The 13,763-nt window shown below is 37.0% G+C and overlaps 1 protein-coding gene across 2 annotated transcripts in view; it reads left to right on the top strand.

Annotated features, from left to right (window-relative positions):
* SLAIN2 (SLAIN motif family member 2) overlaps positions 1 to 13,763 on the top strand; it is a 71,440-nt gene that overhangs the window by 19,446 nt on the left and 38,231 nt on the right. For both annotated transcript variants that reach the window (XM_061420102.1, XM_061420103.1), the window contains exons 2-3: positions 6,990 to 7,138; positions 11,749 to 11,913. In XM_061420102.1, coding sequence (XP_061276086.1) covers positions 6,990 to 7,138; positions 11,749 to 11,913 — 314 coding nt within the window. The remainder of the gene's footprint in view (positions 1 to 6,989; positions 7,139 to 11,748; positions 11,914 to 13,763) is intronic.

The raw sequence follows: 13,763 nt of genomic DNA on the forward strand, positions 1-13,763 counted from the left end.
CTCTCATCTTTTAATTATGTGTCTGCTATGTGTATGTATAGAAAAGTCAGGAGAAACCTACTGCAAATTATAAATATTAATAACTTCAGAGGACAGAATTGGTAGAGGGGAGATTATTATCACTTCTTTGTTGTTGTTCAGTCATTAAGTCATGTTTGACTGTTTGAGACTCCATGGACTGTAGCAGCACAACAGGCTTCCCTGTCCTTCACCATCTCCCAGAGTTTGCTCAAACTCATGTCCAGTGATTCAGCGAGGCCATCCAACCATTTCATCCTCTGTCGTCCCCTTCTCCTCCTGCCTTCACTGTTTCCCAGCATCAGGGTCTTTCCAGTGAGTCGGCTCTTAGCATCAGGTGGCCAAAGTGTTGGAGCTTCAGCATCAGTCCTTCCAATGACTTTTAATTTCATGGCTGCAGTTACTGTCTGCAGTGATTTTGGAGCCCCCCAAAGTAAGTAGTCTCTCACTGTTTCCATTGTTTCCCCATCTATTTGCTATGAAGTGATGGGACCGAATGCCATGATCTTAGTTTTCTGAATGTTGAAAAATATTTTTTTTTAAGTTTTTGAAAAAAACTTAAGTTTTAAATTTAAGCCAACTTTTTAAGTTTTAAGCCAGTTTTTTCACTCTCCTCTTTCACTTTCATCAAGAGGTTTCTCTTTACTTTCTGCCATAAGGGTGGTATCATCTGCATATCTGAGGTTATTGATATTTCTCCTGGCAGTCTTGATTCCAGCTTGTGCTTTATCCTGCCCAGCATTTCTCATGATGCATATAAGTTAAATAAGCAGAGTAACAATATACAGCCTTGACATACTCCTTTTCCTATTTGGAACCAGTCTGTTGTTCCATGTCCAGTTCTAGCTGTTGCTTCTTGACCTGCATACAGATTTCTCAGGAGGCAGATAAGGAGGTCTGGTATTCCCATATCTTGAAGAATTTTCCACAGTTTGTTGTGATCCACACAGTCAAAGGCTTTGGCATAGTCAGTAAAGCAGACGTAGCTGTTTTTCTGGAACTCTTGCTTTTTTTTGATGATCCAGTGGATGTTGGTAATTTGATCTCTGGTTCCTCTGCCTTTTCTAAATCCATCTGAAACATCTGGAAATTCATGGTTCACGTACTGCTGAAACCTGGCTTAGAGAATTTTGAGCATTACTTTGCTAGCGTGTGAGATGAGTATAACTGTGTGGTAGTTTGAGCATTCTTTGGTATTGCCTTTCTTTGGGATTGGAATGAAAACTGACCTTTTCCAGTCCTGTGGCCACTGCTGAGTTTTCCAGATTTGTTGGCATATTGAGTGCAGCACTTTCATAGCATCATCTTTTAGGATTTGAAATAGCTCAGCTGTAATTCCATCACCTCCACTCTTTTTGTTCATAGTGATGCTTCCAAGCCACTTGACTTTGCATTCCAGGGTGTCTGGCTCTAGGTGAGTGATCACAGCATCATGGTTATCTGGGTCATGAAGATATTTTTTGTATACTGTCCACAATATATATTTCTAAATATATTACTAAAATTCTTGCTTTTCCAAAATAGTTATATTCTTAGTTTTTTTTTAATAATCACAGGTCATATTATACAGGCATGTGTGATTTTTATGGGTCAAAATATGATTTGTAATGATTAGTTTCTTAATATTCATATTGTTAGTATTCATATTCTTACATCTTTATTAGTTCTTTTAGCAATATACATAAATTACATTTAATGGTGTTTAATTCCTTTGTATTGATTACTCTAAGGGAAAATGCAATATCTTAAAAGGCCAATTATTTCTAACAGATTTTTTAATACCTTCACTGAGATAGAATTTGGAATGGCACCCCACTCCAGTACTCTTGCCTGGCAAATTCCATGGACAGAGGAGCCTGGTAGGCTGCAGTCCATGGGGTCGCTAGGAGTCGGACACGACTAAGCGACTTCACTTTCACTTTTCACTTTCATGCATTGGAGAAGGAAATGGCAACCCACTCCAGTGTTCTTGCTTGGAGAATCCCAGGGACGGGGAAGCCTGGTGGGCTGCCGTCTCTGGGGTCGCACAGAGTCAGACACGACTGAAGTGACTTAGCAGCGGCAGCAGCACCTGTTTGTAGTATTGAGTTATTTCCAGCATGTTTACAGAATAGTACAACCATGGCCATAATCTTGGTTTAGAATATTTTCAGTATTCCCAAAAGAATTCTTATCCCCATTAGCAGTCACTACCCATTTCTCTTTCCCCAGCCTCTCTCCTATCCCTAGGCAACCTCTAATCTACTTTCCATCTCATAGATTTGCCTCTTCTAGACATTCCATATGAATGGTATCATCTGGTATGTGGTCTTTTGTGGCTGACTTCTTTAACTTAGTTTAGTATTTCTGAGGTTTATCCATGTTTAATGTTTTTATTGCTAACAGTTTTTTACAGGTCTCTCTTCAACTTATAAATACCAACTCAGAAACTTCAGACAGGACAAAAATGAATAAAGTAAGTTTCTTTTAATTCAGAGAAAGTTAGAGGTGGAATTTTCTTTTTGGTGAGCCATGTCTAAGTAGATCCAAAGATGCTTTGTTAAAACACCTTTCTTCACTATATAGTAAATAGAGGGGCACCTAATACAGTCTTATGAAAGATACTTAAGAAGGTTCCCTTGAACAAGTCATATTTAAGATGAGATTCAGTAGAAAGTAGTAATGGGCTGGCTGAAGTTGGACAAGGAGAAGGTAAGGTAAGCCCAAAGTGGAATTGAGCAAGGGGAACAGCATATACAGATGACCTAGAAGCAAAAGTATTGGGCTTTCAAGACTAGAAATTAGTACCATATGGCTTTTATTTAGATTGGAGTGATGGAGGAGGGTGAGAAATGTAGCTTAAAAAAAAAAAGGTACTACAATGGTTAGATCATTGCTGTGTCTCAAGGGTCATGGGAGCTGTGTTTTGGAAAAGACTGTAAGGCAAAAGGAAACTGGCATAGTGACTTCCCTGGTGGTCGAGTGGTTAGGAATCCGCCTGCCAGTGCAGGGGACACGGGTTTGATACCTGGTCCAGGAGGATCCCAGATGCTGCAGAGCAACTGAGCCCATGAGCCACAACTATTGAAGTCCATGCTCCTAGAACCCGTGCTCCAAAGTAAGAGAAACCACCTCAAAGAGAAGTCCTTGCACCACAACAAAGAGAAACTCCCACTCACTGCAGCTAGAGAATGTGCATGCACAGCAAAAAAGACCCAGTGCAGCCTATAAATACATATTAAAAAACTGGTATCCAAGTTTTAGTAGAGTAATGTTAATAGTCAGATTCATATTTTAGAAAACAGTTCACCTGCAGTATATGGAATGAATTGGAAGGGAGCAAGATTAGAGATTTTGAAATTAAAAAAAGGACTTTTCTTTTTCAGAATCCTTTTGGCCATTCTGTATCTTTACATTTTCATGTAACTTTTAGAATCAGGCTGTCCATTTCTATAAAAATGTCTGATGATATATTTTAGGGATTGTATTAATTCTGTTGATCAGTTTGGAAGAATTGACATGTTAATATTGAGTCTTCAGATCTGTGAACATGGGCATCTCTCCCATTTATTTAAGGCTTCTTTAATTTCTCTCAGCAATGTTTTAATTGTTTTCAGTGTACAACTCTCGCAGTTCATTTGTTAAATTTATTCCTAAGTATTCTTTTTGATTCTATTGTGAATGGAATTATTTATTTCATGTTTGAATTCTTCATCGATACATAGAAGTACAATTTTTTTGTGGAGGGAGAGCTGTTGATTTTATATCCTATTGCTAAATCTAGTTGATTTTGTTTGCTTTCAGTAGATTCTACAAAGGATTTTTTATGTACAGGATCACAGTCTGTGAATAAAGACAGTTTCACTTTTTCTTTGCCATATGGATGCCTTGAATTTCTTTTTCTTGCCATATTGCACTGGCTAGATACTCCAGTACCACACTGGATAGAGATGATAATACCGTACATCCTTAACTGTGTTCCTAGTCTTCAGAGAAGCATTCAGTCTTTCACTGTTAGATCTGTCTTCTGAAAGATTTTGTACAGGATTGGCATTATTTTTCCTTAGTATTGATAAAATTATTAAGTGAAGGCATCGGGCCTGGACTTTTCTTTGGAGGGAGATTCCTCATGACTAATTCAATTTCTTTTTATAATCTCTACAGAGTCTCAATTTTTTCTTGGGTCCCAGTTGATAACTTGTATCTTTCTAGAAATTTATCTGTCATACCTCCTTTGTTGCCATAAAGTTGTTCGTGATATTCCTTACAATTCTTTTAGTATTGGTAGCAGTGCTCACTCTTTCTTTCAGACTTTGGTTTGTAGCAGTGCTCACTCTTTCTTTTTTTGTTGTTGTTTAATTTTATTTTATTTTTAAACTTTACAATATTGTATTGGTTTTGCCAAATATCAAAATGAATCCGCCACAGGTATACATGTGTTCCCCATCCTGAACCCTCCTCCCACCTCCCTCCCAATACCATCCCTCTGGGTCGTCCCAGGGCACCAGCCTCACTCTTTCTTTCAGACTTTGGTAATGCACATGAAGGAAGCCATACACACAAAACATTGAATGATTTCATTTATATGAAATGTCTAGAAAAGGACATGGAGCTGAAAGCACATTAGTTAATGCCTAAGGCTTGAGGTAGAAACAGAAAAGGGGTTTCTTTTTAGGGTAATATAAATTAATTCTAAAGTTACATGGTGATGGTTGGAATAATTAAATACTAAATTTATCAAATTATACAATGGATTTTATGGTACAGAGATTACACGGGTTGATTTTATGGTATGTAAATTATATCTTGAAAAAGTTGTACTTTTTTTGAAAGTTGTAAGGTACTTTTAGCATCTTAAAAATACAGAAACTACTATAAACTAAATGAATAAAGCATCAATAATTCAGAATCTATTAAAACATCATGATCTCCCCTATGCCACATGAATGGTAGCTTTCCTGTTTTTGTTAGTGGTGCTGTAGTACTTTCAGTCACAAAAAGCTTAAAACTGTAGAACAATTTTGGATTCCTCTATCTTTTTTATTTCCTACCCTCATCATTAATCTGTCACCAAGTCCTGCTGATCCTACATGTATAAACTACTTCTCTCCCTACAGATCCTATATTTAATCCCCTTATTGGCAATAAAGAATGCTCTTGCCTTCTGTTAACAGATAAAAGGTAATGTAGCAAACTGTCTATTCCTCAAGTGATGAAAAGAGGGAAAATGATTCAATAACCCTATGTGTGCAAACTATCTTCTGCTACTCTGTTCTCTTATCTCAGTGTCCCATCACTAAAATGATCCCTAAAAATAAAACACTTTGGCCCATATGATATTGGCACCAAATTATTTTTCAGTCAGGGAACCTTTGGTTGACATTTCACAGTACTTTTAAACCTGCCAGAGGACACATAAGCTGTATTGTATGTAGCATGTAACTGAATGTCTCTTTAGCAAAACCAAGTGTTTCCCTAACCCTAAATTTTAAAGAAAACCCCAAACAAAAGTGCTTGCAGTAATTGTATGTATTATCTCCTTTGCTCATCTCTTACAAACACATAGACTTCTTTAAAATAACTGTTTGCCTACTGAAAACATTTTTTTCAATCTGATGCTTTTGAATTTCTTACATAATGATACATAGTTTAATCAAGAGGGATGGCGTTCTGATGGACACAGCCAATTTATTGATGGCTAATATAATTTACAGTAGGTTGAGATTATCAAGTTTTCACTTGTCAATAAAACTTGAAAAGTATTACTTCATTACCCTGTTTCTGTTAAAATTAAGTCATAGAGGCCCAGTGAGACCGCTGAACTTTCACCTCTATCTAGCATCAACAAGACAAGGAAGCAGTGGGAAATGGGGCCCTTTGTCTCCCGCTCCCCATCCTCCATGTGTCAGTAGGATCCAAGAAAGGAGCTGATTTTACATCCCATCCATTGGAAATACAATAATTTTGTTTATATCATAGATTTCACCTAAAGTGTCTTAATTTGGAAACCACTCTGGTTAGAGTCCAGTTAACTTCACATTTTTCCTGTAGAGTCACATTTGAGATGAACATCAGTTGATACCGTCTGAACTCATTCGAGGAAAAACAAATCAAGTAGGCTTCCCTTGTAGCTCAGTCGGTAAAGAATCTGCCTGCAGTGCAAGAGACCTGGGTTCAATCCCTGGGTCGGGAGGATCCCCTGGAAAAGGAAATGGCGACCCACTCCAGTATCCTTGTCTGGAAAATCTCATGGACAGAGGAGCCTGATGGGCTGTAGTCCATGGGGTCCCAAAGAGTTGGGCATGACTGAGCGACTAACACTTACTTAGGAAATTAAAGTACACCTGTCTCCTGTCTTCTCACCTTTTTGTTTTTATATACCTTCTCTAGGAACTTATAAAATTTATGTCTTCTTTCTGCTTTACTGAAACTGAAGTAATTTAGTAAATTGGATCATATTGTTATTAAGGATTTTTTAAATTATTGCTTTTTTCTAACATACCATCATTTGAAAAGAGGGCTACAGAGGGGCTATTGCTTAAGTAAAAGGAATGAATTGCTAATGATAAATTTTCATGTGGTTTGTGGTAGGAAGGGAACTGGGAATTGGAAAGCAAGGTATTTATCTGACTTCCAGACAAAGCCCTAATGATATGGTTATGTTAGGGAGTTAAGAACTACTGAAAACAGAATAAACTATTGTAAAAACATGTTTCCTCATAGTTTTTGAATGAGAGTAAAAGAAAAATAAGACACACTTTAGGACAGGACAGTTGGCCTCCTTTGAGTTCACTTAATAGTTGAGATTTGGATTTGTATTGATAGTTATAATATTTTCTTCCTGTGTAGAAAGTAGATGTGGGTGATTTAAAAATACGCCATCAGTTTTACTTCTCATCCCCCAATTTAAATCTGTTCAAAAGATCCCTTATTTTATAACCTTGTGTTTAGTAACTAACATTAGTCTTTTTTTGTTTTTTGTTTTCTCCTAGGCTATATTCATCACCAAAGAAAAAACTTACACCAATGCAGAAATCGGTTAGTCCTTTAGTTTGGTGCAGGCAAGTTTTGGATTACCCAAGTCCTGATGTTGAATGTGCTAAAAAGTCTCTTATCCACAAACTTGATCAAACTATGTCAGGTATGTCTGTAATTTTTCTTGTAAATTCACCCCTTTGCTTTCTTTAATCAAAAAACAGATAAATGTTGAATGATATATTTTTAGGAAGGCAGGTCCTTGTTTGGTGGTGTTTTTCAGATCACATCGTGCATGCTGTTGTGAGGTTTTGCCATATGCACATAACCCTGTTCTGTTATTTACTTAATAAGTTCTTTTTTTTTTTTTAATCTCTATTTAGCTTCATGCTAAAAAATATCTGTGAAATAATGGATTTTATGACAAGCTTTTTTTCTAATGTAAACTAGAACAAATGGTTATTTTAAAAAATGTTTTGTCTGGTATCATCTGAAATCATCTCACCAGCCTCAGGGAAATTCTGATGTGATAGAAGGAATCAGATGGAGAACCTTAGAGACCTCCTTCTCACTCTGTCACTTAGTTGCTTGTGACCCTGTGAATTACTTAACTCTGTTGAGCTCAGTTTTCTTATAAGGATGATGAAATCTTATAAGTGTTATTTAAGGGTTAAATGATAATCTTTATGAAAGAGCCTTGCATGTTTTTCTGGTTCATGGTAGTGATTAGTAAATGTATTCATGCCTATCGTCTTTTTGTTTGCTTCGTTTTTTTATTTGGCATTTTAGGTTTAAATTGCTTTTATGCCCTGTTTAATAGCATTCACAAAGCTAATCAAATATATGTGTCACTATTGATGGCATTTAATGTAGCATACTGGTGTGTTGGAAATATAGGAAAAATATTATTGATTCTTTCTTGGAATTACTGTCATTGTCTTAAGAATATCAGTTTCCAGGAATTCCCTGGATGTCCAGCGGTCAATACTCAGTGCTTTCGCTGCTGGTGCCTGGGTTCAGTTCCTGTTCAGGAAACTGAGATCCCGCAATTCGCATGGCATGGCCAAAAAAACAAAAACAGAAGACCAAAAAAAGTAATAGTTTCCCGGAAAACTCATGTAGTAAAAGATTGATGCATGATTACAAATTTGGAATAGGTTTTTGTTTTTTACTTTGTGTTTACTTGGCAGCTGTGTCCTTAAGATTACCTTTTTTGGCTTTTTTGTTGAAGTACATGCTCTTTTTTTTCAGGGTTTAAGCTCCCAGTGGTCAGGGGAGGCATGGGGAATGTACACAGTTAAACTGGCATAAAGTGTAGTTTGCCTGTAAGGAGCAGTGGTTATTTTAAGAAAATAATGTATGGGATAGACATAGTGGAGAAAACCAAAGCTGTTACACTTCAGAAGTAGCAATTGGAGTGAGTAGCATTTTGCTTTATTATGACAAAGTTATTAAAGATAGTAGGAGCCTGTAAGAGAAGCTGTTACTCTTGAACCGAAACTAGGTGTAATCAAGTACTGGATCTGCTCAACAATGCTTAGATCTTATAGCTGTGTGCACAGAGCAGTAGCTATAACTGTATATATTTAAAGGAAAAGTAATTTGGCTGTTTAAAGTTTGAAGCTTATAGTCCTAAACCTCTCTTTTCTCAGGTTGGAGGGAAAATACTTTTTTAAATGTATTTTTTGATAAGGCACATCTTCCTAGAAATTTAGCTATTGTATTCCAGCACAACAGTTTCTGCTCCTTCACACTTGGCTTCTCTTCAGTGAACTACCATGTGTTTCTAAGACATTCTTTTCTTGTTTATTTATTTATTTTTTAATGATAATGCATTATCTTTTTTACCCTGTCTTAAACACTCCCTACAGTTTTCTTTTCAGTCTTTAAGGTTCTCCCTTCTCTGTTCTCTGCCCATCTTCTTTTTTTTTTTTTTGGTTGTAAGACTTATTTAACATAAAATTCCCCACTTTAACTCTTTTTAAGTGTACAGTTCAATGGCATTAAGTACATTCACATTGCCGTCGCCTCTTTCTCCAGAACATTTTGTCATCCCAGACTATATTAGAGCGGAGAAGGCCAAAAGTGAACATAGGATGGTTTTGAGGAGGGTTGATGATGATAGCTGAGCAGTGTGCGTTGGGAGAAAGGGTCATACCAAGATGAAAAGGTATGAAAGGAAAAAGGAATAAGCCAAATATGTGGAACTGGGGGAGAAGAAAGTATCGGCACTGATTTCTGTGTTTCCAGCTAGTGTGATAGGGTGAATGTTTTTACCGTTCTGAGATAAGGACCGCAGACATAAAATTTGTTTTAGCTCAGAAAGAATAAGTTTGGATTTGGACATGAATTGGTTTTGAGAATGAAAATGAGAAAAGAATGAGTTGCTTTGGGGGTGCATTTGCCATATCTTCAGGGGAGACATTAAGTGGGCAGTGTATATGAGACTGAAGCCCATGAAAACTTAGGCTTAGAGATATAAGTAAAGGGGATTTGGGTAATATATACTAACTAATGTTATGAGTATGATTAAAATTTTTCAAGAAAAAGAAAGTTAAAATTTGAGTTGAGAACTTGCAGTGCTGGTTATTTAAATAAATAACCATATAGAGAATATGCTTCAAAGGAAATCAGAGTAAAGAGGAAGGAACGAACACCCCTATTTCTGCTCAGGTTGATATATTGAGATCAAGCTATGTACTACATACTCAATATGTTTAATGATGTCTTGTCTCATGGTGAAATATGTGTAAAACTGTACTACCGACCAGCTTACTATACTATCCAACTTAACAGAAAACATGTTTGCCTTCTCTCAAAACCAGTGCTCTGCCTATAAGCAAACCAGAAACTTCAGAACCATCTTATTTTTTTTTGCCCTTTAGTAATCCTTTGTAGTTTTTAATATTTATCCCTTTCTTCCCTTTTTTGGTCACCTTTATTAACCAGTTCAGTTATTTAACATTAGGATTTCTACCATTTATTTTTCCTGTGCTGATTAGACCATAGTACTCTTGCTCAGAAGTCCCTAATGGTGTTATCATTGCTACTGGACACATTTCAAACTCCTAAGCATGGCGTTCCAGGCCTCCTGTGACCTGGCCCCAGCTGGTTTTTCTTGTTTTGTTCCTTACCATGAACTTTACCTTTCTAGATTACTCACTGTTATTCCCTAAACACAGTATGCATTTTCATGACACAGCTTTAGTTTGTTATAAACACAGATGAAACCATACACTTTGCTCAGTTCTGGTGCCCTATCAAATTACTACTCATCCATTTAAGCTCCACTGCCTCTTCTTCCAAAAAGCCTTACCTATTTTCTGTCAGTTGTAATGAATTACTCCTATCTCCTCATTTCCATTAGCGTCTTTGCACTTTTTTGATGCTACTGATTTCATTTTGCCTTGAAATCATTGTTTTTTCTCCCTGCAGTACTTGGCGATAGGCCTGTTGAGAAAAAGTACAATGTCACATCTGTGTATGTATTCTACATCATACTTCGGTAATGGTCATAAACATGAGTAAATGGTAGATTTTAGAATAGAGTGGAGGAAAGGAAAAAATACTTTTATATATGTGTTTATTTGGCTGGCTGCGTTGGGTCTCAGTTGCAGCACACAGGATCCTTCTTGAATCATGAGGACTCTTTCGTTGCGGCACACAGATTCTCCAGTTGTGGTGTGCGGGCTTAGTAGTTCCGGCATGTGGGCTTAGTTGTTCCGCAGCATGTGAAATCTTCCCAGACCAGGGATCAAACCTGTGTACCCTGCATTGCGAGGTGGCTTCTTACCACTGGACCATAAAGGAAAGTGCCCCCCAAAATATTTTAAGTATTAATTTTTCTTACATATAATTTCACTTGAGATCTTTCGTACTACTTTTATAATTTTGTACACATAGCACAGATGTTTTACCTTTTTCTAGCAGAAGTATTCTCCTTGGCTGAGAAAATGGGAGTGGTGGGAACTTTTTTTCTTTTTAAAAAAGAATTCTTGCATGTTTGACTTTAATATGGGCTAAATAGTCAGTGGACTTCCCTGGTGGCTCAGACGGTAAAGCTAAAGCGTCTGCCTACAATGTGGGAGGCCTGGGTTCAGTCTTTGGGTCGGGAAGATCCCCTGGAGAAGGAAATGGCAACCCACTCCAATATTCTTGCCTGGAAAATCCCATGGACGGAGGAGCCTAGTAGGCTACAGTCCATGGGGTCGCAAAGAGTCAGACACAACTGAGTGACTTCACTTTCACTAAATAGTCAATATTGTTTTATTTCTTCTAAAATCCAAACTTAGGAAAGGCTATGTTTAAAACTCATTATTTCATAGTTTTTTGTTGTTATTAGCAGTATGTATTCAAAAAATGAGAAAACACAAACTGCTGTATATTCATTTTATTTTTAAAGGCTATTCAACAGTGGGAATAAACTTCCCAACAAGACAGAAGTAACTTAATTTAGTAGTTAATAGTTTATTGAAGAGATATTCTTCCTGTGGTATTATTGGGTTAGCCAAAAAGTTTGTATGGGTTTTTCTGTAACATCTTACAATATTTTTGTTTGATGTGGCTCTCTTTTTATTTGCGTAACCGAATTTAAGATAGTGGAGATATTTTGTTGGGATTATTAATGTAATATTACCCCCCCCCCCCCGCCCACCCCGTAGAAATGTTTCTGTATTTAAATTGAGATAATGAATTACTGAATTGCCTAACAGGAAATTTTTTGAAATGTTACTAGCCTTTTGTTCAATTTGATTGTTTCTCTTGTCATTAATGCAGCTCTCAAGAGGCAGAATTTGTATAATAATCCTTTCAACTCCGTCAGTTATACAAGTCCGTACAGTCCAAATGCCAGTAGCCCGTACAGTAGTGGTTTCAATTCTCCATCCTCAACCCCAGTGCGACCTCCTATTGTCAAACAGCTGATACTTCCTGGAAATTCAGGTAAGGAGAAATGAATTGAAGTAATTAAGAAATAGTTTTTAACTTATTGCCCTGCCTCAGAAAATAATTTATTCATCAGTAGCTCAAGTTTTCTTATTTATGAAACCTCCAACTGATTAGAGAGGATATTGTCAAGGAGCTACTTAGCACCAGGTGGTGCTGTACTAGGCACCAGGGATACAGATAAGCCAGGATACATCCAGTTTTCTTTAGCACATATGTAAAATTTTTTTAATGTGGCTTGATTAAATAGGGTCATAAGTTTGATTCTCTTAACAAATGCTTGCTTGGGTTGTAAAAGCTACAGTTAAATAGGAGTTTTAATGAGCTTTGATATTGTACTTTAATAATAGTATTAGACCATATATGAATGTGCCAAGGAGGTGTTTAGAGCCATCAAGGGTATAGGAAAAGGATAGATTGCTATAATTGAGGAAAGAATGTTCTGCGTGGTTCTATGACTGCGACTGTTACTGTATAGCTTACTGTTCTCTAGATTTCACCCGTTCAGTTACTCTTATTACTGCTGTTGTTATGATTAATTATTATAGCTCCCTTAAAAAGTATTAATCACCTCAAACTTTTGACCTCTGTACTTGCCAGTTTCATCACTTACTGATCCCGCTCTTTGCTCTTTACATAGGTTGTTAGTTGTTACTTATATCACCCATGACTGTTGTACTAAAACGTTTGATCTACCATATTTGATTAATATTTTTAAAAAATATTAAAAATTTTTATGCAGGTACTATTTGAGACTGACCTTGTAGTACATTTCCTATTAGGTACACTATACTCTTTTTGATGAAATAAATATTAACTATGTTTTGTATTCTTCTTGTTCTTTTTATGTGCCATTCATGTTAGAGCTGACTCTTACGGTGAAAAATTCAGAAAACAAGAATTTCAAATACATCTGTATTAGAAATATTAGTAACAGTGTTGGAATTTTTCAGTTCTTCATTGGAAGTTGATCAGATGAGAAAGCATTTCCTTAGAAGGTATTAGGTTGGTGCAAAAGTAATTGTGGTTTTACATTGTTGAACTTTGCCGTTTGGTATTGGAATAGATTCTAAATAAATGTGGTTATGTTGTACATCATTTTAATGCACATTTCTCACTTTATTTTTTTTGGCTAATTACTTATTACTTGCTGTATTTTATATTTATTTTAGACTATGGAAATGATGATTGACAAAAAGCAAATTCAAGCAGTTTTCTTATTCAAGTTCAAAAGGGGTTGTAAGGCAGCAGAAACAACTTGTAACATCAGCAACGCATTTGGCCCAGGAATTGCTAACGAACATACAGGGCAGTGGTGATTCGAGAAATTTTGCAAAGGAGATGAGAGCCTTGAAGATGAGGGGCGGAGTGGCCAGCCATTGTAAGTTGACAGTGACCAATTGAGAGGGTCACTGAAGCTGATCCTCTTTACAACTATATGCTGCTGCTGCTGCTGCTGCTAAGTCTCTTCAGTTGTGTCCGATTCTGTGCGACTCCATAGACGGCAGCCCACCACGCTCCGCCATCCCTGGGATTCTCCAGGCAAGAACACGGGAGTGGGTTGCCATTTCCTTCTCCAGTGCATGACAGTGAAAAGTGAAAGTGAAGTCACTCAGTCGTGTCCGACTCTTAGTGACCCCATGGACTGCAGCCTACCAGGTTCCTCTGTCCATGGGATTTTCCAGGCAAGAGTACTGGAGTGGGGTGCCATTGCCGTCTCTGTACAACTACATGAGAAGTTGCCAAAGAACTCAACGTTGACCATTCTATGGTCATTTGACCTTCAAAGCAAATTGAAAGGTGAAAAAGCATGATAAGTGGGTGCCTCATGAGCTGACCACAAATCA

Source organism: Bos javanicus, chromosome 6, assembly GCF_032452875.1.
Source record: "Bos javanicus breed banteng chromosome 6, ARS-OSU_banteng_1.0, whole genome shotgun sequence".
Classification (NCBI taxonomy): Eukaryota; Metazoa; Chordata; class Mammalia; order Artiodactyla; family Bovidae; genus Bos; species Bos javanicus.